This window comes from Mesoplodon mirus (assembly GCF_964341445.2).
Source record: "Mesoplodon mirus genome assembly, chromosome: 2".
In the NCBI taxonomy this organism is placed as follows: Eukaryota; Metazoa; Chordata; class Mammalia; order Artiodactyla; family Ziphiidae; genus Mesoplodon; species Mesoplodon mirus.
Genome location: NC_138977.1, coordinates 211,627,662 through 211,654,339, shown reverse-complemented (window position 1 = coordinate 211,654,339; position 26,678 = coordinate 211,627,662). Strand labels below are relative to the sequence as shown.

Sequence of the window (26,678 nt, the reverse complement as noted above, 5' to 3'; positions counted from 1 at the left end):
GTCAATTATACCTCAATAAAAAGAAAAAGATTAAAAAAAGAGATCACCCATAAATAATTCTGATATTCAAAGATAAACATTATATTTTAGTAAACACTGGCTATATGTATGCATATAAATCTATAGATATTTAATATATAATTGAACACATTAAAAACAGCTTTTAAAAACAATGTGTGCGGGCCTCCCTGGTGGCGCAGTGGTTGAGAGTCCGCCTGCCGATGCAGGGGATACGGGTTCGTGCCCCGGTCTGGGAGGATCCCATATGCTGCGGAGCGGCTGGGCCCGTGAGCCATGGCCGCTGGGCCTGCGCATCCGGAGCCTGTGCTCCGCAACGGGAGAGGCCACAACAGTGAGAGGCCCGCATACCGCAAAAAGAAGAAAAAAAAAAAAAAAAAAAAACAATGTGTGCAAAGAGAATCTTTACACGCTTAACTTTTTCCTACTTAATAAATTGAGAATATTTCAACTGGTATTTAATATTCTTCTAAACTAGAGTATTATTTGTAATTGCTTCATATTATTTTACTGAAGATATAGTACTTTTAAGAAATGAAATCCCTATTAATTTCAATAAGTTGGTACAGGTTAAATGGAAAGCTCTGCAATAAATATCCCTACAACTATGCTTTTATGGATATTCATGATTATTCAAATTGCTAAGGATATTGCATGGTTCTAAGCTATTTGTTGTCTAACACAAATTGTCCTGAAGTATCCTTATTATCAGTTTAGATTCCCATCATCAAGAAACAAGTACCCATTCTGATAGATAAACCATAAATATTAGAAGTACTAGTCATAGTAGTTATTTTCCCCTAATACAAATAGAGGCTTACCTTCATATTCAGCTTACTTAATACTTTTGCTCTGGAGAAAATTCCGAATGGGATTTTGTTGATTCGATTGTGTTCCATGTTGAGGGAATAGATGGTGGAAAACTGAGATGGACCACCTACTGGATATAACTGGAAGCAGTTTCTAGCTAAGGTCAAACTATTCAGTTTCACAAGACTTGATAAAAGACTCTGTAAAAAAAAATGAAATAAACGTAAGAATTAGAACTGTAACAAGACTTATTCTGTAGAGTACAGAGCAGCAGTCCCAAACAAATGCCTCAAAGGGCCTTGCAGGTAACAAATGACAGAGACCGGTTGGACCGGTTCTGTGATGCCTCATCTAGAGGAAAGTCACTCACTACTCAGCTCTAGCTAACTGTTGCCTTGCAGGAATGTGGAGCCAATGTAGTCAGATTTCCAGACTTTACAAAGAAACAGGAAATTCATTTACTTATATTAAATCTCCTGATTTTTATTCTTTGGCTTTAATTTATTTAAAACACCCTACAGGGTAAAGAAAAATGTCTGTGGGTAAGAGGTGTTTCATGAGTGGCTAGTTTTAGACCTCTATAAAAGCAGAAACGTTGGTATCAGACGGTCCTGGGTCTGAGTCCTGACTCTGCCACCTGCTATGTGATCAGTCCTATCCAGGTCTTAGTTAAGTACCTATCTCTAAATTATTAAGGTTAATATAATGCTTGGCACAGAGTAAGGTGTCATTCAGTAATTTAAATGTTCCTTTTAGGAATATTAAATTCAGAAGATAATATACTTCCTCATATTATATAATATATTGCTTTTCCATACAGTAAATTTCTGAGGGAATATACATCTACCAAACAAGTATTTACTTAGCATATAACCCCATATTCCCTCTTACTTCAGTCTCCCACCATGTAACCACAGTGCTAGGCGTTATAAAAGAATCTCTGCCATTAAGAAGACTAAATCCCACTTAGAGAAATAAAGCACACAGATAGGAAAAAGAAAAAAATACATAACTGTATATAATCAGTAATAAAGTATACAGAATAGGCTCTTGCTATTCAAAGTCTGGCTCAAGGAAGAGCAGCATCAGAATCCCCTGAGAGCATGCTAGAAATGAGGACTCTTAGGCCCCACTTCTACAGAATCATAGTATGAGTCTTAAGATTCCCAGGTGATCTGTATGCTCATTAATGTTTGAGAAACACTGGTAAAGGCTATAAAGTAGTTTTATATCCTGGCCCTATCTTTTAGTAGCTTGTGACTTTGGGCAAGTTATTTCTCTGAACACTAGTTTTATTCATTTGTAAAATGATGATGCCTTATTTTATAGGCTATAATAGAGTTTTTTTAAAGAAATAAAAATATATAAATAGCTTTACAATACCTCGCATTATAATAAGTGCTCAAATTTTAAGTCACTTCTTTATTTAAATTCAAACAAAAGAAGAAACACTGGAATAACTAGAAAAGCAGGAAGAAGGCTGAGAGTGTGCCAGATCTTAAAGGATGAAAAAAATTTTTAAATACTCAGAGAAGCAGAAGAAAATATTCTGGATTGATGTAAAGGCGCAAGCAAGGAGAAAACAAACATTGTGAGGTGTGTGTTTTAAATAATGTTCTAATTTTGGCTATCCACCATGAGGAAACTGAAGACTTAGTACCTGAAGTGTCAGCTGTGATTTTCAAGGCCCACTGAAGGAAAAAAATAACTATATAATTGAAGTTATAATTAGTGAAGTGAACTGAAACTTGTCCTTTATGATGAACATGAATAAGCTACTCAACATCTGTCAATTGCTATACACAGAAAAAAGAAAGAATATAGAAAGAGAAAACTTTCATGGCAGTCAATTCGGGGAAAATGTCTACATCCTACTTCACTGTAAATAAAGGAGTTCTATTGAGTCTCATGGCAAAAATGTTATTTTTATTATTCTTAGAGCTGACTTACATTATTGAATTGATATTCTTTTATGAAAAAATGGTAACACCTGAGGATATTTGAAAAGGGGCAACAAGAATGCAGCTCTCCAACCTTTCAATTCTTAGGTCATACTATGAAGCTTTGGGGTTGCTTATCATTGCTTTAGAGTCAGACACATCTGGGTTCCCATCTCACATCTTCTACTTACCAGCCTTGTGATCTTTGGTGAATTAATTAGATAATATATCTCTCACCATATTTCCAGAAAAAATATTTAAGTGTGACAAATTTGGCCAAAAACATGACTTCTCTTAAGTCTTATTTCCCTATTTGATGAGACTACCCCAGTAACTAGTAGGATTATAGTGAAGATTTAAATGGAATAATACATGTAGAGCTCCTAGCCTTATGCCTTGAGTATATGTGCTTAAATTCATTAAGTTCTTTCTCCTTTTGTGTTTATGTCTACATTAAAACTAGTCCATTTTCAGACAGTCTTCAAATGGAAAAGTATATAGTCATTTTGCCAGCTCTGATTTCAGCAATATAATGTGCCCCCAGTGAAAACCACTTTCCTGATTTTTCTTGCCAGCTTGAACGTCTAAGTGCTGTTTAATGGATTTTATTATTTTTCTTATTGTGATTATAAATGCAGATAATTACACATTTGCATTAAGAATACACTACTTCCAAAGCACATAGACTACTTTTAAATAAAACTTAATGTTTTCCAATATCTGAACAAGGCCAATCAAGGATTTCCCCCATAGCTTCTCTATCTGAAAATGGGCCTGTTTAAATACACATACACTCTTTCTTCCACAGCCAGACTGAAGAGAGCTGTCTTCTTTATAATTCTCTTATCAAAAATAAATCCTTGGGTTTCCCTGGTGGCGCAGTGGTTGAGAGTCCGCCTGCCGATGCAGGGGACACAGGTTTGCGCCCCGGTCCGGGAGGATCCCATATGCCGCGGAGCGGCTGGGCCAGTGAGCCATGGCCGCTGAGCCTGCGCGTCCGGAGCCTGTGCTCCGCGGCAGGAGAGGCCGCAGCAGTGAGAGGCCCGCGTAACGCAAAAAAATAAATAAATAAAATAAAAAAATAAATCCTGACTTATTTCAGTAAAAAAATATTATATACTTAGCACATGTCTTTATCCTAAGAGGTTTCCAATAATTATGTTTCCCTTCAGTGACAATAAGACTGGATATATAAATAAATATTAAAATTTCTCACTTGGTGAAACTTGATATACAGCCAGTCTTTATATTTAGGCATATTGACATTGTAAAAGCAGTCAGTCTTACTTAAGCTCACAAATCACATCCTAAAAAAATCCCAACAAGGTCTAATTAATATGCTAGTTATTTCCCTTATTATGGATATGAATCACTGTTAGAAAGAGGATGACATTAAACAGTAGAACCTCACCCATTCTGATCACTGTAAATTACCACCATCACAGAAATTAAAAAATCCAAACAGTCTAGCTGTCAGGGCGATATCTACAATCTGTGGATTCTAATCCTTATCCCACTTAAACTACTACTAACAATAGTACTCTTTTGCCACAGGTGATATACTGTCATAGTAAAAACTACTGTGTGAACTGGTCCAGACTTGAAACTACAATCCTGGGAAACTCATTTTTGTACTCTGACCAAGTTTTTTCTGAAAACGCAAGCATCTAGATTAACAGGAACCAAATTAATAGGTGCTACTTTATTTTTGTATGCCTAAGAAACAAATCAATTACATAAATTTATTTGATAAACTAATTACTACAAACCTAGAGCCTCACCTACTCAAATTGTTCATTATAAATCAAAGCATATATCTGAAAAACATTCATCTAAAGCACCTTTATTCTTAATTCAAATACACATACACACACATACAGTTGGGAAAATTAGTAATAATCTAAACATAATAGGGCTACTTATATAGTTTTAATTATTAGAAAAAAATACTTTGCAAAGTTCAATCAATCCATAACTCCACAATTCCATTCTTTTGCTTGTTAGAATACTACAGTAAGATATTATGCTTGAGTAACTACAAGCAAACTTACTAGTTGTTGGGTATACTAAAACAGCAGGTAGCAAAAGAAGAAATGGCAAGAGTAAAAAATAATAAAGTTGAGAAAGACAATTTAAAAAATATTGCATCTTGCCCAATTAATCTCTATGCAAAAGTGAAAATATTTTTCTAACAGAACCAACAAAACCCAAATTAAAAATAATGTGTTAAAAAAATAGCAGATTCTGGTGACTGGTATATGCTAAACAGGCTTTAATGTTATTGTATAAGCAGGGTAATAATTTGGGTCACAGGCATGTTGCAGCTCATATTAATCTGGATAATAAGTAGTGTATTCTATATAGTCATTCTTTTATCATCTTTCTACAATATCTTTTTTATTTTATAACTGAACTGGGTGGGGTAGCTGAGTTTTAAAACCAGCCATACAACCTCTCCTTAATGGCTTTTATTGTCAAGTCCCAAATGACATGAGAAAGATTTACATGGTGCTAAAGCGGAAAGTAGCACACTGATTTTCCACCTTCTTTCTGTTCCTATAATCATATCTACTCTTTCTTTTTTAGAATTTTTATCTTAGTGGTGGGCTATATGTCCATAGCATAGCCATTATTTAAGCAATTTCAATCATCATATTATTTACCCAGCTGTAAAGATTGACTAGTTTTCCCTTCATTATCTTGCAGGCTTGTTTCAAGAGTTTACTGTAATGCACTTCTTACCTCTGGTAAAGTAGAAATGTTATTGTTCTCTAAATTTAATTCTTCAAGTGCACTGCATTTTGCCAATGATCTGGGTATTGCTGACAGTCTGTTATATCTCAGACCAAGACGACTTAAACTGGACAGGTTTCCTGTGAACACACAAAAAAAGGGAATTTTTTTTAATCCAATCAGCCTGTCACTGTCCCAGGCTATCAACCAGTATTTATGAATTACTTTGAAGCACTATTTCAACAAGATCCTTAACTTTTTGTACCAAGAAACTGCACACTACACTCTATCAATTAGGATGAAACTGAAACCACTTTTGTGCCCTCTTAGAGAAATAATGAAATACACAGCTATAAGTCAATTTTAAAAATCAATTATTGGAAAGTACTGTCACACTTTAATAAAAAATTAACCTTTAGATAAGGCCTAATTGAATAACATCAAAGTAGTAAATATTTTAAATTTATAATAGTTAATCCCATTTGTATCTGTGTGATGGTGATCCAATATAGAACAAGTGGCTATATATAAAAATGTACATGTAATTTTGAAGAAAAAAATTTCAAATTTCTAAAATGGTATTATTTAAAATATAAGATGCACAATTATTTTGTGAGATCAGAAAGGTTCAATAATTTCCGTGAATTTAAATATAAACATTCCAAAATTTCTCTAAGAAGTTGACCTGATGGTAAAAAAAAATTCTCAAAATAATTTTTTACAAACAAAAGTGAAAGTTACAGTCTCTCTTATTATCTAAACATATCCAGCTTGAGCATATTAGCCACTATTGAATACCTAAAATAAGCAAAGCAGAAAATTAGACATTTTCTACTTTTATTGCCAAGACACATGGCAAGAGCTACATGTAAGCTACATGGATGAATATGATGATATCTGCTATCATAGAAGGTTTAAATCAAATTTAATTTCCCAAACAATATACATCATAAAATAAGTTCATTTTGATAGCAAAAAAGATAAGAGTAATGAGAATTTAGTTCAATGTATTTCTTTGCCATGACTGGTTAATTTCTTTTCTGATTCCACATTGCAATTGTTGCTATACCATTTTTAGTTGGGCTAGGTTAAAATGTTAAATGTAGCCTCTAGTTCTAAATTAAACAGTATTACCAGTATTAGAAATTACAGGCATACTTCATTTTACTGTACTTTGCTTTATTGTGCTTCACAGATACTGCAACTTTACGTATTGAAGGTTTATGGCAACCATGCATTGAACAAGTCTATTGGTGCCATTTTCCAACATCATTTGCTCACTTAATGTCTCTGTGCCACATTTTAGTAATTCTTGCTATATTTCAAACTTTTCCATTATTATTATACTTGTTATGGTGATCTATGATCAGTGATCTTTGATGTCACTAGTATAATTGTTTTGGGGTGCCACGAACTGAACCCATTTAAGACGGTGAACTTAAACTGATAAATGCTGTGTGTATTCTGTCTGCTCCACTGACCAGCTGCTTCCCTGTCTCTCTCCCTCTCCCCTGAGATACAACAATATTGAAATTAGGCCAATAATAACCCTACAGTGACCTCTAACCAAGTGAAAGTTAGAGTCGCATGTCTTTCACTTTAAATAAAAAGCTAGAAATGATTAAGCTTAGTGAGAAAGGCATGTGGACAGCTAGGTTGAAAGCTAGGCCTCTTGCGCCCGTCAGCCGAGTTGTGAATGCAAAGGAAAATTTCTTGAAGGAAATTAAAAGAGCTACTGTAGTGAACACATGAATGATAGAAAAGGAAAACAGCCTTATTGCTGAAGTAAAGAATGTTTTAGTGGTCCAGATAGAAGATTAAACCAGCCACTACATTCCCTTAAGCCAAAGCCTAATTCAGAGCAAGGCCCTAACTCTGTTCAATTCTATGAAGGCTGAGAAAGGTGAGAAAGCTGCAGAAGAAAAGTTAGAAGCTAACTGAGGTTGGTTCATGGGGTTTAAGAAAAGAGATGGCTCTCCATACATAAAAGTACAAGGTGAAGCAGCAAGTGCTAATGTAGAAGCTGTAGCAAGTCATCCAGAAGATGCAACTAAGATAATTAATGAAGGCGGCTACACTAAACAAGGTTTTCAGTGTAGACAAAACAGCCTTATACTGAAGATGTCATTTAGAACTTTCACAGCTATAGAGGAGAAGTCAGTGCTTGGCTTCAAAGCTTCAGACAGGCTGACTCTCTAGACTTCTAGAATTAGAAGTGGAGCCTGAAGATGTGACTGAATTGCTGCAATCTTATGATAAAACTTTTAACAGATGAGGCACTGCTTCTTACAGATGAACAAAGAAAGTGGTTTCTGGAGGTGGAACCTACTCTTGGTAAAGATGCTGTGAAGACTGTTGAAATGACAACAAAGGATTTAGAATATTAAATAAGCTTTCATTGATAAAGCAGCAGCAGGGGTTTGAGAGAACTGACTCCAATTTTGAAAGAAGCTCTACTGTGGGTAAAATGGTATTACATAGCATTACATGCTGCATGAAAGGAAAAGTCAGTCAATGCAGCAAACTTTATGTGGTTTGATTTAAGAAACTGCCACATCCACCCAACTTTCAGCAGCCACCACCCTGATCAGTCAGCAGCCATGAGGACCAAGGCAAGACCCTTAAGGCTCAGATGATGGTTAGTACTTTTTATCAATAAACTATTTTTAATTAAGGTTTGTACATTTTTTAGACAATGCTATTGCACACTTTAGACTACAGTACTGTATGAACATAACTTTTATATGCACTGGGAAACAAAATATTTGTGTGATGCTTTATTGTGATATTCGCTTTGTTGTGCTGGTCTGGGATGAAATCTGTAATGTCTCCAAGGTATGCCTGTATAGAAGTGGATGCCTGTGTCACACTTAACTTTTTGGAGATAAATATTTTGATGCCTTTCAACTTCCAGCAACTTTCTGATGTTTGTCCATTTCTTTCTTTTTGCTTTGACCGTTTTTCAAAAAGTTGTTGTACGAATAATTTTCTTTCTTAGATATGTCTAACATTACTCCAATATTTACAGAAAATATATATTAGCCTATAGAATAACTTAAGCCTTAAAACCTAGGAGGGCAGTCACCATGCCTCATATTCCTTATCCTGTTATACTCATTTGCATCCTTCCCTTTTGCTGAAGAAAACAGTGATCAAGGTTCTAAGAAATGACTAAATGGAGCTAATTTTTACACTTTACATTTTCAAGAATTAGTATTGCTATCAAAAATACTCTGGGGGGCTTCCCTGGTGGCGCAGTAGTTGAGAGTCCGCCTGCCGATGCAGGGGACACGGGTTCGTGCCCTGGTCTGGGAAGATCCCACGTGCCGCAGAGCGGCTGGACCCGTGAGCCATGGCCGCTGAGCCTGCGCGTCCGGAGCCTGTGCTCCGCAACGGGAGAGGTCACAACAGTGAGAGGACCGCGTACCGCAAAAAAAAAAAAAAAAAAATACTCTGGGGACTTCCCTGGTGGTCCAGTGGTTAACTCTGTGCTCCCAGTGCAGGGGGTCCATGTTCAATCCCTGGTCAGGGAACTAGATCCTACATGCCACAACTGAAGATCCCACATGCCGCAACTAAAGATCCCACGTGCCGCAACGAAGACCGAGTGCAGCCAAATAAATAAATATTTTTAAAAAATACTATGATAATTCTATACCATAAGTCTAACCAACTATAATGTGAAAAAAACCTTAGCAACCATTTCAATTCCTGCAATTAGAACTATTACAGAGGTATGCTATGCTCATTTATATTACTTTCTTATAACAGTGCTTGGAAACTGGGCCGAGAGTTGGCTAGTTATGATTAATTAAGATTCCAACAGGCAGAAAACTGAATTAAAAAGCAACAATAAAAACTACCACTTAGCAAAGACAAGTTAATTTTGCCTTTAAATTGTTTCCTAAATTAACTAAGGATGCTTCACTAGTATCTTTCTGATGACACTCCAGTGAGATGTGTCAATTTTGGAAGGGGAGAAAAAACAAACAAGCAGAGGGCTGGGTCACTTTCCAAAGCTCCAGAGAATTTAGAGATCAGAAATAAGGGCAAGAATAATATTTACTATTGTTGTCACTGCACTGTGACATTGAATATGATACAAATGTTACTTAGAAGTTGGGATGGCAAAAAATAATCTGCTTTATGATGAAGTATGTTAATTATAGTCATATTTCTAATAGCAAAAAATGGGGACAACCTATATGTTCAAGAATAGATGAATAATTATTTAAATTGAAGGAACCACAGTGTAATAGAAAAAACAAAGGATATTATATTATCTATGTGACCCTGGGCAAGTTATTTAACATAGTCTATCTCCTCACTCATAAAGTGGGGATAATGCCACCTGTCTGACAGGGTCACTCTAAGGATTAAATACAGTGTGTGTAAGATACTTGGCACAATGACTGATACCTAACAGATCTTCAAAACATGACTTTATTCTATGGTATTTCTATATTCTGTTACATTCTGTACCTATGAAAATTATGTTACACAAATCTTTAAGATGTGAAAGACTAAGTTATGATATTAAATGAAAAAAGCCAGATAACAAAATCATGTGTCTTGTATTACCTCAACATTGTAAAAAACACATGCATGCAAAAAGAGTGGGGAAAAACACATCAAAACTAACAGTTAGGGCTTCCCTGGTGGCGCAGTGGTTGAGAGTCCGCCTGCCGATGCAGGGGACACGGGTTCGCGCCCCGGTCCGGGAAGATCCCACATGCCGCGGAGTGGCTGGACCCGTGAGCCATGGCCGCTGAGCCAGCACGTCCGGAGCCTGTGCTCCACAACGGGAGAGGCCACAGCAGTGAGAGGCCCATGTACCGGGAAAAAACAAAACAAACAAACAAAAAAAAACCCACTAACAGTTATCTCTGCATGATAGAATTATGGAAGATTAAATTTTTTTCTGTCAACTTGTCTATAATTTCCCTAATTTTCTATAATTTTGTAATTTTAAAACACCCTTTTGATAAAGAAAAAGTCTAATTCTAAAGTCATTTTACTTTTGAAAATTGTGGTATCTTTATACCAGCCTTTTATTGAATGAATATTTTACATTTTGGAGAAGTTTTATACTAATGTAGACCAAGATGTTTGGACACTTTACATTGTGAGGCTCGTTTTCTCCATACAGTGAGGATATGAGCTGAGCTAAGTTGTGGAAAAACAGAACACGGTAGTTTGAAGTTTTAGATAGCCATTCTGATAAAAAAGACGACAGATAAGAAAGATACCCAAGAAGCAGCAATAAGAGCCATCTGAGAGTACTCAGGACGGACTTTAGCATAAGATATACAAAGTGAATTAACGGCAGAGCTAGAATCAAACTCAGTTGGCTCCTTATCAAGTAATCATTTTTTGTGAATTTCATCGACTCTGCTCCAGTGAGCTTGTTTCCTCCTGACACAGAAGCATGATATGTTCATTCTTGCCTCCACGCTGTTTGACTGTCCTTGTTGTGCTCATGGATTGCATTTTTATTCCATACTGAGTCCAGCATATTTGTTCATGAAGCCTTCTCTGGCCATTCTATGAAGACCTTATTGATCTCCCTATAACTGGACTCTTGGCCACACATTGTTTTCATCATACGTTGGCATTTACTTATATTTGGTCTTATGTTGTTAGTTGTTTCATGGATTAGTTACCTCCCCCAAAAGACTGAAAATCCTTTAAGTAAAGGAGGTTGCTATGTACTTCTATCTCCACACAGAATTTGTTTCAGTGCTAAGCACACAGCAGGCATTCATTCATACTTTCTTAACAATTATAGAAGCTAAAATATTTCACTATTTGTCCTCCTTTCCATTAGGAACAAGATGCAAAAACTTAAAATTATATGAAAGGTTCATAAAAAGATTTTTTCTTTGACCCATTCTCATCTTATAAAATAGCCTGTCTATGAAACACAGATGTTAACTGGACATGGTTTTAAAATACATATCAGATTTGTCTGGTCTGAGTACAAATTAGTTCTTCTACAAATATGTGCAATAATTTTTTCTGAGACACCCAATGTCTACGCAGCCCATTTTTAGATATCAGAGAACGAACTAATCATTTCCAACTCTTTGCACTCCTCCCATCCTACCAAATAATTTTTAAATTACAAAATATATAAATGCAACTTACTCTCTTTCCCAGAGAACCATGGTTTGTGGTCTAATATGTACCTATTGAGATCTTTCTGTAAGCATTTACTTACACATATACAAATACAGGACTTTTTTTAATGTTTCCGTGTTTATTTTTACATAAATCGGATAAGTTGACGTACTTTTCCCCCTATATAACAGGTCACAGAAATATTTTCTGGTGAGTAAATTCAGATATACTTCATTTTATTTAACCATTGTATTCTACGATGCGCACCATTATCTAAACATTCCCCAACTGACAGCATTTGTTTCTAATTTTTAAAAAAGAATTCTATAATGAACATTCTAATACATATCTGTGCATACATGTGAAAATATTTCTGATGTATCAAAAGATATAGATATTTTAAATCTTGATAGACAGTGCCACTAGGCTATATCGATTTCATTCCCACCAAAATTGAAGGACAGCGGCCATTTACTCATATCCTTTCAAAATGGGGAGGGAGGGAAGGTATCAATATTTTATCCCTGTCTATCCCGTGCCCACGGCCACTATAGCTACAAGGCTGGTAAAGGTGGAAATTTTCCTGCAAGCAGTGATAATGTCTGACTACAAAGAATGTCAAAATCTTCTGATAAAATTTTAATTTGCTATACAAAGTTGAAGATAAAAGAGGCTCAATCTTAAAAAAGAACTGGAAGTAAAGAAGCTCATCCCTTTCTCTCCTTCATACCACTGCTTTCCCTATGAAAGAAAGTTGTTCCATTGTAATAAAATGGCAGAAGCATTTACCAAAGGGTCTATGAAACCTGCCAGAAAAGGAAAGGGCTTATTAATAGCGGAAAGTCCCCATAATTTTGCTCCACCAACTGACATGCCTCAATAATTGTTTACAGTAGAAAAGTAGGTGAATACAATATTTTAACCAATTTTTATTCTCAATGAAACCCAAAAACTTTCTCTGGTAACAAAGATTAGTATGGTAACCAAATTCTAAATGCTTATCAACTCACAAACCCAGTAAACAGAACCATTTCTGAAATTTCTCTTCCAAAAGCAAAATAAGCTTCTCAGTTTTAAAGTCAGAATAGGTTTCTAGAAGTTAAAAATTACAAAATGGGGAATTCCCTGGTGGTCCAGTGGTTAGGACTCGGTGCTTCCACTGCAGGGGGCACAGGTTTGATCCCTGGTCAGGGAACTAAGATCCCTCATGCCGTGCGGCACAGCCAAAAAAACTAAAAAAAAAAAAAAAAAAAAAAATTTAATTTAAAAATAAAAATTACAAAATGAAAACAAAGTAGTGAAAATGCCACATGAAATTATCTAGTACCAAAACTAGTGGTTATTTAAACAAAAATGATACCTCCAACTTTCCTAAACATTTTTTTTTCTTTTCTCCTTTTTTTGGGGGGGTGGGGTGGGGTAGAAGAGGATGAACTTTAAAAATTGTAACCTATGAGAATGTGCTATTCTGATGAAGAAACTAACATTTGCAAAGCACTTGTCACTTTCTTGAGAGCATGGCATGTTCAAAGAGTCATCCACATTTTGTCAAAGTCCACTACTCTCAGCAAAACAAAAGAGGTGAAAAAAAGTAAGGATAAAATATCAACGCTTTCTTATGCCAGAAGAAAACTTGACATCAGAAGTCTGGCATTTACTGTGATTCACCCCCTGCAGTGGTTTCAACTCTAACCTCTTTCAATAAGTGGTTTTAACCACAAACTAAACAGCAACCTAGAAATCAAGCCATAACTTGCTTTAATATTGAGCCATTGTGACTAAGAAATAAAATCAACGTTGCCGAGCTTCTGTGTATAAATGTAGGCTGATCACTGCCAATCACTGGCATTCAGTTTTCTAAGTGCTTAACTTTGACTGTAAGTTGCTCTGTGTTCTGCTCTGACAGCTTGCTTTCTTATGCTGTCAGGTTTTTAAAATATGGAAACATCAAATGGCTATGAGTTAAAATTAGATGCTTTCAATTTCAGCAAATATAATCAGCATTTTTAGGTTAATTTAGTCTAACTTTTGAGTAAGACTCTACCTCAAATAGTCTTTATCTTATTTTAACAAAGTAGCAAAAAATCAGTAGAAAAGGCACACAGTTCTAACGATGAAATAATGTCAAAGGTACAGTTTTTTCCAGAAACATTAAACTGAGAAACTGAAAATAAACTGAAAAGTTATACAAAAATTCTTAAAAGTCAAAAACTCAAAAGAATGCCACCATTAAAAAAAAAAAAAAACTAGTAAAGTTGTTATATGTAAGCAGCACTGTAATTACCTAAAATTGAATCACTAAAACTCTGCTTGTTGATATAACTGTAATTACTGTAACATTTCTTCAGAGACCACTCCAACAAAAAGACCTCTGTGAATTGTTCTGTGCTCCAGCCTTGAAGGCAAGGACTTGTTGCTTATTTCTCTCATTCTGAAAAGAAATAGAAAATAAAATATTTTTTCCTACTTCAGACCCTCCTCTCCCTGATTTCATAAAACCACCTGAGACCTCAGAAGGCTTCAAGATATCAGGTTCATAGCTTGAAACAAAACGACTTCTATAATGAATCTTAACATTGTCTTTAGTTTATAGCTGATTCTTGAATTGGAAAATATTTACATGAAGAGAACATACTTTATACTCTTCAACAGGGCAGATTGATGGTTAAATTAGAGAAACTCTAAGTATGTTTTCAAGCGCTCTTTCACTTAACGGCAACCAGCTGCCCCTCTCCCCATTTCCTTCTGCCTCTTCTTCACATCCTGAGTTGTCAGCGATCCTGGCACTGCTCAGCCTGGAAGTAAATGGCGGTGCGTGCTGCCAAAGAGTGATAACTACTCTAGGAGTATTCGTGTTAAATAAAGAGAGGGTTTTAAATATCTGGGTCTGCTTACAAGAAAAAGAAAAGGCAAAGAATTAAAGTGATTTTTGGAAAAGTGATTGTCAGGAGATAGAAGATTTGATTTTTCAATTGTGAGTTTAGGGCTAGTTTCTTTAGGCCAGGGAAAAGAGCAGGGCAACTTCTGTGGGACTAGCATCAACTCTCCAGGATAGGTGTTATTTTGTTGTTGTTGTTTTTCATTTTAAGTTATACTTTTCAAGAAGTAGACCAGAAAAGAGAAGAAAAGTATCAGGTGAACTATATTCTAAAAGTTTGCCACTGACGGTTTGGGGTGAATTGCTCTTCTCCAATAGATGAGAGGGAGAATCTCAAAGGTCAATTATGACTGCTGAGATTTGTAAGAGACCAAGACCCAAATGTTCTGATTTCTCACCAAATCTCAACCTTCTGCTATACAATCAAAATATGGGGGATGAGAGGGATGGAGAAAGGCAAAAGAATTATTTTAATAAACATGGTATATGATAAATGACTGCAATATTATAAAAACTTTCAATAAACAATACTTATCCACTTTGCTATTACTTGGAATAACAACTGTATTAGTTTGCTGACAACTATCAAAGCATATAAAAATAAATGAGATATTTAAATTTTTATTACTGTTAATGTTTCAGTTCTCATTCATTTCCAATACATATTTGTAATCTGACCATGTAGAATGTGCTAGAAGTGAGGCACCTATGTTATTCTGAGATAACATGTCAACTAGTAGAGATTAATAATGAAGTCAAATGTTTTCATATTAATAAACACACTTGAAATACAGAAGAATTACTTCTGATAGAAGAGAGAAAAGAAATGTAAAATTAAGAAAGCCAGGAGAAAGAAGGATACATGGAGAAGTTACCTTTTGTCAAGTGAATCCATAGGACCCTAGTCTTACTAACTGGATGATTTTACCATCCTCCACTACCTATGCTATCTCTGTTTGCCAAGACTATTCATTTTAGTACTTTAATTACATCCCTCTTTGATTGTTATTTAACAAGACAGGGAAACAGACACATGCATAAAATATTAAATAACAAAATATTGTTAGATTATTTGAGAGTAAGAACAGGGCTGATTGATGACCATGCCCTTTATAGAACTCTATATATCCATATGATCAGTTGAAAGAGTAGAGGAAATTATGTGTATATTTAGGAGAAAAGAGTTCTAAGCAGAGAAACTGAAAAGTACAAAGACCCTGAGGCTAGAACTTGGCTGATATGCTCAAGGAACAATAAAGTATATGCATCTATAATATCCTAAGAAATATACAATAATTATCCCTCAATGAGAGTGATAAGGACATAACTTTATACCATTTCAAGCATCTTTAATTTCAGTTCCCCTGTCTGATTTGCTAGAGTAAACAACCTTTACTTTTCTAAGACTGAGCAAGCCTTTAATTTTATAAAAGAAGTTTCTTTTATAAAGTGCTTTCATGTTTCATTCCACCGAAAAGTGATCATGTTAAAATGCATTACTCTCTCTTTCCTCCTTTACTATTAAAATTAGTTGGTTGTTCAAAATAAGCAAATTTAGACATATTTCAATGTAAGAACATACAACACAAAGTAAATATGTCAATATGTAATTTAAGAAAACTATACTGAAATAAAGATTAAACCTATATGTTGAACTGGCTCAGAGTATCCCAGGGAAATGGGCCCTGGGATATAATACAGTTCTTAAACTTTAGAAATAAAGAACACTTTGGGTGGCCAGGCACAAAGATTAAGTCACTTATAATGGAAAAAAAATTAGACTGGCCTCATACTTTATATTCAATTCCAGAAGACAACAGAGCTACCTCCTAGTTCTCCTAAAATGCTCAAGGAAAAGTAGTTGAACCCAGTGATTTTTATATCCATCGAACTGTTCTTTAAGTATAAAGGTTACAAACATACAAGAACTAGGGAACTACTGTTCATGAACCATTTCTGAGAAAACTACTACAAGACTGACTTCAGCCAACCAAGAAATGATTTGGGCAATTATGGCAACAGCATTGTTGATGAACATTATGACTAAAATAAAAATACAGACTGGCATAACAAGACATAACATAAATGTTGCATGTCCTAACAATAAAGCTAATAAAAATTGGGAGGAAAAGAGACCAAAAAGGGCAAGTAGTAGAATAAATTCCCTGATTGCCTCATCTACATTACTCAACAAAAATAGAATACACATTCAATTGCACATGGAATACTTATCAAGATAGACCATACACTGAGCCATAAAATAAGTCTCAATACATTTAAATGATTCAAGTCACACAAAGTATGTTCTTGACCACAATGGAATTAAATTAGAAATCAGTAACAGAAAAACCCTTGGAAAACTGTCAGATGTTGGGAACTAAATAACATACTTTTAAATAACACACAGATCACAGAAAACAAAAGGGTAAATTAGAAAGTATTTTGAACAAAACAAAAAAGAAAACACAAGATGTCAGAATTTGTGGGATGTTGTTAAAGCAGTATGTAAGGCAAAATTTATAGCACTAAATGCCTGTATGAGAAGAAAGGTCTCAAATCAATAATCTCAATCTTCTGCCATAGAAACTAGAAAAAGAACAAATAAAACTCAAAGTAAGCAGATGAAAGGGAAGAAGAAAGGTCAAAGTGGAAATCAATGAAACAAAAACCAAGGAAAGAATAGAGAAAAATCAATATTTTGAGACAATCAATAAAACTGATAAAATTGATAAACCTCTAACCAGACTGACTAGGGAAAAAAAAGAGAGAGAAGATATAAATTACCAATATCAGGAATGAGAGAAATGGCATTACCACAGATTCTACAGATATTGAAATAATAAGGGAATATTATGAACAATTTTATGCCCATTAAATGCGACAACTTAAACAAAATGGACACATTCTTTGAAAGACACAAATGTCCAAGTTTTCTCAAGAAGAAGAAAGTGATAACCTAAATAGCCCTATGTCTATCAAAGAAATTGTAATTGTTTTCAAAAACATTCCAACAAAGAAAAATCCTGACCCAGGTGGCTTTACCAATTAATTTTATCAAATATTAAAGGAAGAAATATGTCAATTTTATACAAACTGTTGCAAAAATTGAAGAGAAGGGAGTACTTCCCAACTTCTTATATATGGCCAGGATTACCCTAAAACTGAAACTAGACAAACACAGGTTTTATAACATTATGTATGAATATACTGTTTGTTAAAAATAATTAAGTAAATCTAATTTTTAAAACTTCTACCAGAATGTATGTTTTTTCATTATTTCTTCTTGGTAAGCAATTTCAATCTTATTATCTGGGTTTTTGTCAAGTTCAGGGAAATATTATTAAATTATATTTTATAGCTTCTTCACTGTCTTACTCTATTCTCTTTCTAGAACTTCTAGTCCTGACTCCCATGACTTTTTTTTTTCATTTATTTTGTATTTATTTGGTATTTTTCTGTCTGTTCTAGACTCTAGGGGACAAGAATCAGAAAGATATAGGTTCTAATGGCTAGCTATTATATCCTGAAGAAGTCTCAGATTACTCTTCTGTGAACAGGTGTCATCTAACCAAAGACAGTCTATTGTAACTTATTAAAAAATTCCACAACAATTGCCTCTGTTTCAAGTAGTGGTAGACTAGATAATTCAAGCAACCCTCCCATTGAAGAAAACTAAAAACACTTCTAAAACAAAAATCAGAAAGCTAACAAGATAATGACTAGTAACCAGGCTGGAAAACAGCTGGGAACCCAGAAACAAGCAAAACACTGGAGAAGATTTTGTCCTGAGAGCGCTTTCCTAACTAGAAGATGCAGCTGAAAGGCTAAGGCATGTTTCCACCAAGAGTCAAAATCTAGAGCCTGCCAAGGGTGGGGAGTCTAGTAATAAATATCAACTGGGACCCTACAGGGCTGCACCCTAGTACAAAGGGTAAACCGGAATTAAAACAACCCTCCAATTAGTCTGCAGCTTGCCTCTGAATCACTTGCGGGGACCAGAAAAATCACAAACCTTAGAACACAGATGGAATAAAGTGGTCACCCTAGGTACCTGAGAGAAGCAAACAAAAATCCTTCTGGAGAAAGATAACATTATTATAGGCCTCAAATGATTTAGTAAGAGAACCTTGTAAATATTCATAACCAAAATTATATAAACTTAGTACAGAGTAATTTTTTTAATGTAAAAATTCCCTCTACTGTTTGTATAAATTTGGGGTCATTTAGAAAAAGAAACAAGAATATATAAATATGGAACACATCAGAGTAAGTGCAATCCAACTTTCTGTTCTTTGGCTATGCACTTTCAAAACACATTTTGCACTCTGAGACATCTTTTAGTCCCTCAATATTAAGATGAACAAACTTTAAAATACATTGGCCATGTTTTAAAAACTAAACAGCAATGATTTTATTTTTCAGTGTGGTCTATTTTAGCAAAGAAGGGACTGCACCCTATACAAGAGCATGCAACATTCTGAAATAAGCAAAAACAGAAAATGCACCCATTCTGCAATTTAAGCAGAGTTATAGAACATATACATATTACTCAATATTCTATCTTCTTTACAATTTAATTGAGATCATTTCCTAAAATTTAGTTATTTTCTTTGCCTGAAAATGGAAATAAAAAATGATTTTAAAATGCTGTCTTTTAGAAGTTTTACCACTTTGACAATGTTGAATTTTAATTTTTTATTATCAAAATGGATTTTAATGTCTAAGTAGCTATACACGATGAACAATATCTTCTTTCTCCTCTCATACCTATAGTATCTGGGAGGTCTAGCAATTCATTGTGCTGCAAGTCAAGGTTGGTTATCTGTGTGCAGTTTCCAATCTCCTTTGGAAGGTGTTCAAGTTGATTGTGAGCTACATCCAGCGTAATGAGGTTACATAATTCACCTGTAAATTGACCAACATAAAAATTTAATAAGAATTTTTAAAGAATATATTAAATAATGAAAGAAAAACATTTTCTATATCATAACTATACTTTTTCTGAAAAAGTAAAAGTCAAACACAAAATCTGAAGCTGTTATTTGAAAATGACATTTTACAAATATTGAATTATGAAGCTAATAGAAGGTTATATGTCAATTATACCTAAAGAAAAAAGGAAAATGACACCTGATAATGTTAAAATGTTGGTTGTAAATCATTACCAACCAATATTATATATCTTTTTTAACTTAAGTAACCAATTTAACCACATTTACATTTGTATATTCCATACTTCAAAAAGAGCTTACTAATTTTTTAAACCAAATTCAACACAATAATATCAGATACATCTTGAGTTTAATGTGAGGGTCACCTTTACCTCAAAATATGTATGCTTTCAAATAAGCATATGTTCTGATGTTATATAAATATGTAAATTGAGATTTATAAATCAAAAACTGCTTCTCAATTTAACAGTACTCCAAAAGGATAGAAAATAAGGTATTTTTCTCCTCATTCTGGTTGAAAGGACTGTATTTGGCAATTCAGATTATTCTTAGTGTTTTTCTGTCTTCAAAAACTTATTTATCCAAGTTATATTGGCTCTCTCATGATTTTCCTTTTTTTTTTTTTCTGGCAGAGGTTGGAAATACTGAAAAAGTAAGATAAGCAAATGAAGTACATAAAACTGAAAAATGGGTGTAGGGTATATTATTAAGCCACATATTACAAACATAAGCAACAAAAGAGAAAGTAAATTGGATTTCATCAAAATTTAAAACTTATGTGTATCAAAGGACACTATCAAGAGAATGAAAAGACAACCCACAGAATAGGAGGAAATATTTACAAATCACATATCTGCTAAGGGATTAATATCCAGAATGTATAAAGAACTCCCATAATTCAACAACAAAAAAACAAACCACCGAATTTAAAAGTGGACAAAGAACTGGAACAGACATTTCTCCAAAGATATGCAAATGGCCAATAAACACATGAAAAGATGCTCAACATCACTAATCATTAAAAAATGCAAATCAATACGATGAGATACCACTTCATACCCATGAAGATGGCTATAATCAAAACAAACAAACAAAAAAACAAACAAAACAAACAAAACAAATGTTGGCAAGGATGTGGAGAAATTGGAATCCTTGTGCTTTACCTCCAGGAGGCCCACCCCAGGTTCTCAGGGTGAAGATAAAAGTCCCCTCCTATTTTCACTTAGGCATATCATATTCAAAATCATATACAGATAATCAAAGACAAAGAGAAATTTCTGAAAGAAGATAGAGGGGGGAAAAAAACCACCTTACCTATATAGGAATAAGGATAAGAACACATTGGACTTCTCTTCAGTAACCATGCAAGCAAGAAGAAAACGGAATGAAATATTTAAAGTGTTAAGAGAAAAAAAAAAAATCACCAACCTAAAAGTCTATATCCAATGAAATTATCCTTCAAAGTAAAGGAGAAATAAAGACTTTCTCAGACAAACAGATATTGAGGGAATTTGTTGCCAGCAGACCTGTCTCGCAAGAAATAGTAAAATAAGTTCTTCAGGAAGAAGGAAAATGATATAGGTCAGAAACTTAGATCTACATAAAGAAAGGAAGAACTTTAGAGAAGTAATAAATAAAGACAAAATAATATCTTTTATTTTCTTATTCTTAATTGATCTAACAGATAACAGTTTGTTCAAAGTATTAACAGCAACAATATAGCAGGTGATTATAGATTAAGGATAAATGAAATGAATGACCGCAGTGTTACACGGGACAGGAGGGAGGAATTGGGAATATTCTGTTATAAGGTACCCACACTACCCCTGAGCGGTACAGTGTTATTTGAAGGTGGACTTATGTTAGCTGTAAATCCATACTGCAAACTCCAGGGCAATCACACACATACATACATACATACAAACAAAAAAAAAATTAAAACAAGTATAAATGATACATTAAGGAGAGAGAAAATGAAATAATACAAAACGCTCACTTAAACCCAGATAATGCAGAAAAATGGTGAAAGACAAAAAAAAAGAAGTTCAACTAATAGAAAACAGTTCCAAATACAGTTATTATAAAGCAACTATACTCCAATAAAAATTAATTTTAAAAAATCCAACTAAATCAATAAACACTTTAAATGTGAATGCACCAAATAAAAGACAGAGACTATCAGAGTGGATTAAAAAACGAGACCCAACTAAATAGTACTGTCTTCAAAAAACCTACTCTACAGACACAGGTGGATTAAAAATAAAGGGATGGAGAAAGAAATACAATGCTAATGTTAATCAACAGAAAGCTGAAGTAGCTACACAGATTTCAGACAAAGTCAACTTCAAAGCAAGGAAAGTTATCAGAGATATAGAAAGCATTACATAATGATAAACAGAACATATCTCCAAGACATAATAATCCTTAAAGTGTAAGCAGCTGCTCATCTCCTCCATATCTAGTATAGTGCTTAGTGGTTCTGAACACAGAACCATGTTCAACTGAAAGAATAAATGATGATAACTGGGGAAAATAAAACTTGGATTCTAATACTCTTCAGGCCAGAAGTAATAAATGTTTTTTGTAATTGCCACAACTTTTCTAATAATACTTGAAGTTATTTCAGTTCCCATGAAAGTAAATCCCACTACTTTAAAAGAATATGCACAAATTCAAAAGTGTATAGAGTCCCAGCAAGTAAATAAAGCAAGTTGGGAGGAGACTGTGGCTAACTTTAGCCTATTCAGAACAGATATGATTCAACTCAGGTCAATTACTGCTACACTACAGGACTTCTCAACCTCAATACTGAAATATTTTGGACCAGATAATTCTTTGCTGTAGGAGGCTGTCCTGTGCATAAGCAGCATCCCTGGCCTTTACCCATAAGATGCCAATAGCACCTCCCCACCAAGTCATGACAATCAAAACTATCTCTAGACATTGACAAATGTCCTTTTTTGTAACACTGCTAAAATTGCCCCTGGTTGAGAATCACTGCAATGTTGGGACGAGAAAGCTCAATATTGTCCAATTCTCATGCTTGTCAAAAGCAGCTGGAAATTTATATTTTCATATAAAATCTTCTAATGTTCAAATACTAACAACTAATTTTTAGGTTGAAACAGAACAAAACACTGTGTTATCGAACACATCTGTGGGCTTTTTTCATTGTTCAGGATGCCAGTTTGACACCTCTGAACACAGAAGCAGATGAATTACCAATATCTTAGGACAGGAACTTACATATGACTATCTAATATTAAACTAAAAAATAAATGTTTTAAAAAAGCAGAGATATAATTATCTAGACTCAAATTAAGTTAAATCCTAAATCCTTTTTTGATTTATATAAGTTACCATATAATAACTGAATTATTTTGAGTATATATTCTCTCCAGAAAATTATCCTCCAGCAATACAACACTCTACAAAGTCAGGAAATCATGTTAACACTGATACATTAAGGAGAGTGTCATCTAATAACACTAATACTTCTCACAATCTAGTAATGACGAAAAGTTTTGAAAATGCTTAAAACTCAGGAAATGTGATTTAATTTTTTAACAGCATCAGCACACAAAAGTAACATGATTGTTAAATTTTATTTTAGTCCATGAAATACAATAAACTCACAGGTTAATTATATATATTATTGAGTTAAATTTGAAACTTTAGGTTTTCCCCCAAATCCACGTATACATTTTAAAGGACTCATGCAAAACATTTTCTCTTAGGAACTTTGAATTTTCTTCCGTCCAAAGAAAAAGATCTGAAAAACTTCAGGGAAGTTTATAATTAATAAAAGATAGCTTCCAGGAAAATCTAAAATATTTTTGAAACTAATCCAAAATGTCTTATTAAATACAATTAACAAAACATTTTTAGTGTGGGGAGAAAAAAAAGGAGTTTAAGATCTCTCTTATTTAGAGCAACACTCCTAACTGCCCAAGCTTTTTTTTTTTTTTTTTTTTTTTGCGGTACGCGGGCCTCTCACTGTTGTGGCCTCTCCCGTTGTGGAGCACAGGCTCCGGACGCGCAGGCTCAGCGGCCATGGCTCACGGGCCCAGCCGCTCCACGGCATGTGGGATCCTCCCAGACCGGGGAACGAACCCGTGTCCCCTGCATCGGCAGGCGGACTCTCAACCATTGCGCCACCAGGGAAGCCCCCAAGCTTTTCTTGTTCATATTCAAATAATCAGAAACATTTGAAAATTCTGAATATATGATAAATTCTGCACTAGACAATACTGGGCCAGGATAAGAGCTTGTGTTACAAATCACAAAAGACAGAATATTAAACATTTAAGGAGTTCATAAACTACTTTCACACTATTTACTATTTCTATACTCTGTCCAGTTAGTCAGTACTTTAAACATTTATTTTACTATATGATCCAAATATTATTAACAAAATATAAGTTCATCTCAGATGGTTCTAAAGGACAATAATCAAGGTCTTAACAGTGACTTGTCTCTGGCTGGGTTTAAGAGTGGTTTTTATTTTCTACTTTATATATTTGTATTTTGTGATTTTTCCTTGTTTTTGTACATTTTTTAATCCAAAGAGAAAAAAAAAAAAGGGAGATTCATGAGGTAAATACTAGCAGTCTCTCCTACACTGTATACAGAAGAGCATTTTTTGACTCTTAAATAGAAGTTTCCTGTCTGTGGAGCAGATGTATCTTTTAGTGAAAATGAACGCATCATGTTATCATATTGATGACACGAGCCATTAATACAATGTATCTTATGACTCATATTCCATATTTAGTAAGCAATCTTTTAAGTTTGACTTCCTACATAGATTTGCCTACAGAGAGAACACGGACTTCATTCATTGATCCATTCTACAAATACTTATTAAGCACCTACCATGTACTAGGCACTATTCTAGGGACTGAAGATACAATAGGGAAAAAAGAGATAAAATTCCTGCCTTTGGGCTTCCCTGGTGGCGCCGTGGTTGAGAGTCCGCCTGCCGACGCAGGGGACACGGGTTCGTGCCCCGGTCCGGGAAGATCCCACATGCCACGGAGAGGCTGGGCCCGTGAGCCATGGCTGCTGAGCCTGTGTGTCCGGAGCCTGTGCTCCGCAACGGGAGAGGCCACAACAGTGAGAGGCCCGTGTAAAGCAAAACAAAACAAAACAAAACAAAACAAAAAACCTGCCTTCATGGAACTTATATTTTAATATGTAAAAAATAAATAATATATAACCAAGGTGAGGACGTATAGTAGCATTTGAGTATACACCTGAATAATGGGAGAAGAAAGAAACAATGGAAATATCTGGGGGAAGCTGAGTGAACAGCAAACACAAAGACTGTGAGGCAAGAGAGTAGTTCAAAACACAACAGAAGGCCAATGTGGCTGGAATAATGAGTAAGGAAGAAAGTGATAGGAGATGAAGTAGCCCAGAGTCAGGGTCTTGTGGGCTAAGGTAAGGACTTCAGCTTTGACTAAGGAGGTAGTGGTGAGGGTAGTAAGAGTAGTTTTTTTTGTTTGTTTTTAAAGCAGTTTCAGGTCTACAGAAAAACTGCACATAAAGTACAGAGTTCCCACATACCCCACCTCCCCACAGTTTCCACTATTATTAACATACTGCATTAGGTGGTGCATTTGTTACAGTTGATGAACCAACATTTATACATTATTATTATTAACTAGAAGTCCATATTTTACATCGCCATCCACTCTTTGTGTTGTCCAGTTCTACAGGTTTTGATAAGTGCATAATATCATGTATCCATCATCACAGTATCATACAGAAGTTTCACTGCTCTAAAATCCCCTGTGCTTCACTACTCATTGATCCATCTCTCTCCTGGGGCCCTTGGCAACCATCGATCTTTTACTTTTGCCTTTTCCAGAATGTTGTATAGTTGGGGTCATATAATATGTAGCTTTTCCAGATTGACTTCTTTCATTTAGAAATATGCATTTAAGGTTCCTCCATGTCTTTTTGTAGCTTGATAGTTCATTTCTTTTTTACCACTGAACAAATATTCCATTGTATGGGTGTACTAGTTTACTATTCACTCATTTATTGAAGGACATCTTGGTTACTTCCAATTTTTAACAATTATGAATAGAACAGCTAAAAACATTTTGTGTACAGTTTCTTGCATGGACATAAGTTCTCAACTCATTTGAGTAAACAGGAGCATGATTGATAGATTGTATGGTGAGACTATGTTTAGCTTTGTAAGAAACTGCCACTGTCTTCCAAAGTATCTGTACCACTTTGCATTCCCACAGTAATGAATGAGAGTTTGCACCAGCATTTGGTATTGTCCAACCAAAACCAACAGAATGAATAAATAAAATCATGGTATATTCATACTATGAAATATTATGCAGTAATGAGAAGGAACATTCTCAAACTACATACACCAATATGATGAATAATATCAAGTGGAAGGAGTCAAACACAAAAGCATACATATACAATAATTTCACTTATAAAAAACAAGAAAAACTAGTGTATGTTGGTGGAAGTCAAGATACTAAGTTACCCTTGATGGGAATAGTGATTGAAAGAAGAGTTTCTTGGGTGGTCTTAATGCTCTGTTTTTTAAATTTGATAAAAATAATACTGGATTGGAACCCACAGAATAAGTTAGTCCAGACTGATGTAAGTGAGTAAATAAATAAATGGGAGAGAAAGGACAGCTCTTCCTTATAGAAGAATTTCAATTAATAAATGCAAAAGGAACAAGGGAAATTCTTTAACAATCATCATTAGAATATAGTAATAATTGTTTTGGGGAAGAACCACCAAGGAACCCTCAGTATTTGTTTTACAACTTTTCTTTAACTCTAAAATTTGTCCAAAATGGAAAGCTTAAAAAAGATAAAGTTTAAAGTAAAAACAATGGCAATATATTATTATGGGATTTATAATATATGAATAACATAATATATATAACGTATATTATCATATATCGTATGACAATAATGGCACAAAAAAGAGGAGAAACAGAAGTGTTCTATTGTAAGGTTCTTAGGATATATGTAAAGTGGTATAATATTATATAAATGTAGACTGTATTAAGTTATGATATGTACTGTAAATATTAGAGCAGACACTTAAAAAAGGTATCAGAGATGTATAACTAATATGCAGCAGTTGAGATAAGTGGAATCTATAACAAAAATCCAAAAAAGGCATGAAATGAGGGGTAAAAGGAAAAGTAACAAATGGCACAAATAGAAAATAGCCAGC

At 34.5% G+C, this 26,678-nt stretch overlaps 1 protein-coding gene across 7 annotated transcripts in view; it reads right to left on the bottom strand.

Moving 5' to 3' along the window:
* Positions 1 to 26,678, bottom strand: part of SHOC2 (SHOC2 leucine rich repeat scaffold protein) — a 102,511-nt gene that overhangs the window by 11,098 nt on the left and 64,735 nt on the right. For 6 of the 7 annotated variants that reach the window (XM_082631782.1, XM_082631784.1, XM_082631785.1 and 3 more), the window contains 3 exons: positions 19,267 to 19,404; positions 5,511 to 5,641; positions 840 to 1,028 (listed from right to left, as the gene is read on the bottom strand). In XM_082631782.1, the coding sequence (XP_082487908.1) occupies positions 840 to 1,028; positions 5,511 to 5,641; positions 19,267 to 19,404 (458 nt within the window). The remainder of the gene's footprint in view (positions 1 to 839; positions 1,029 to 5,510; positions 5,642 to 19,266; positions 19,405 to 26,678) is intronic. The other variant, XM_082631788.1, reaches the window with a different exon arrangement.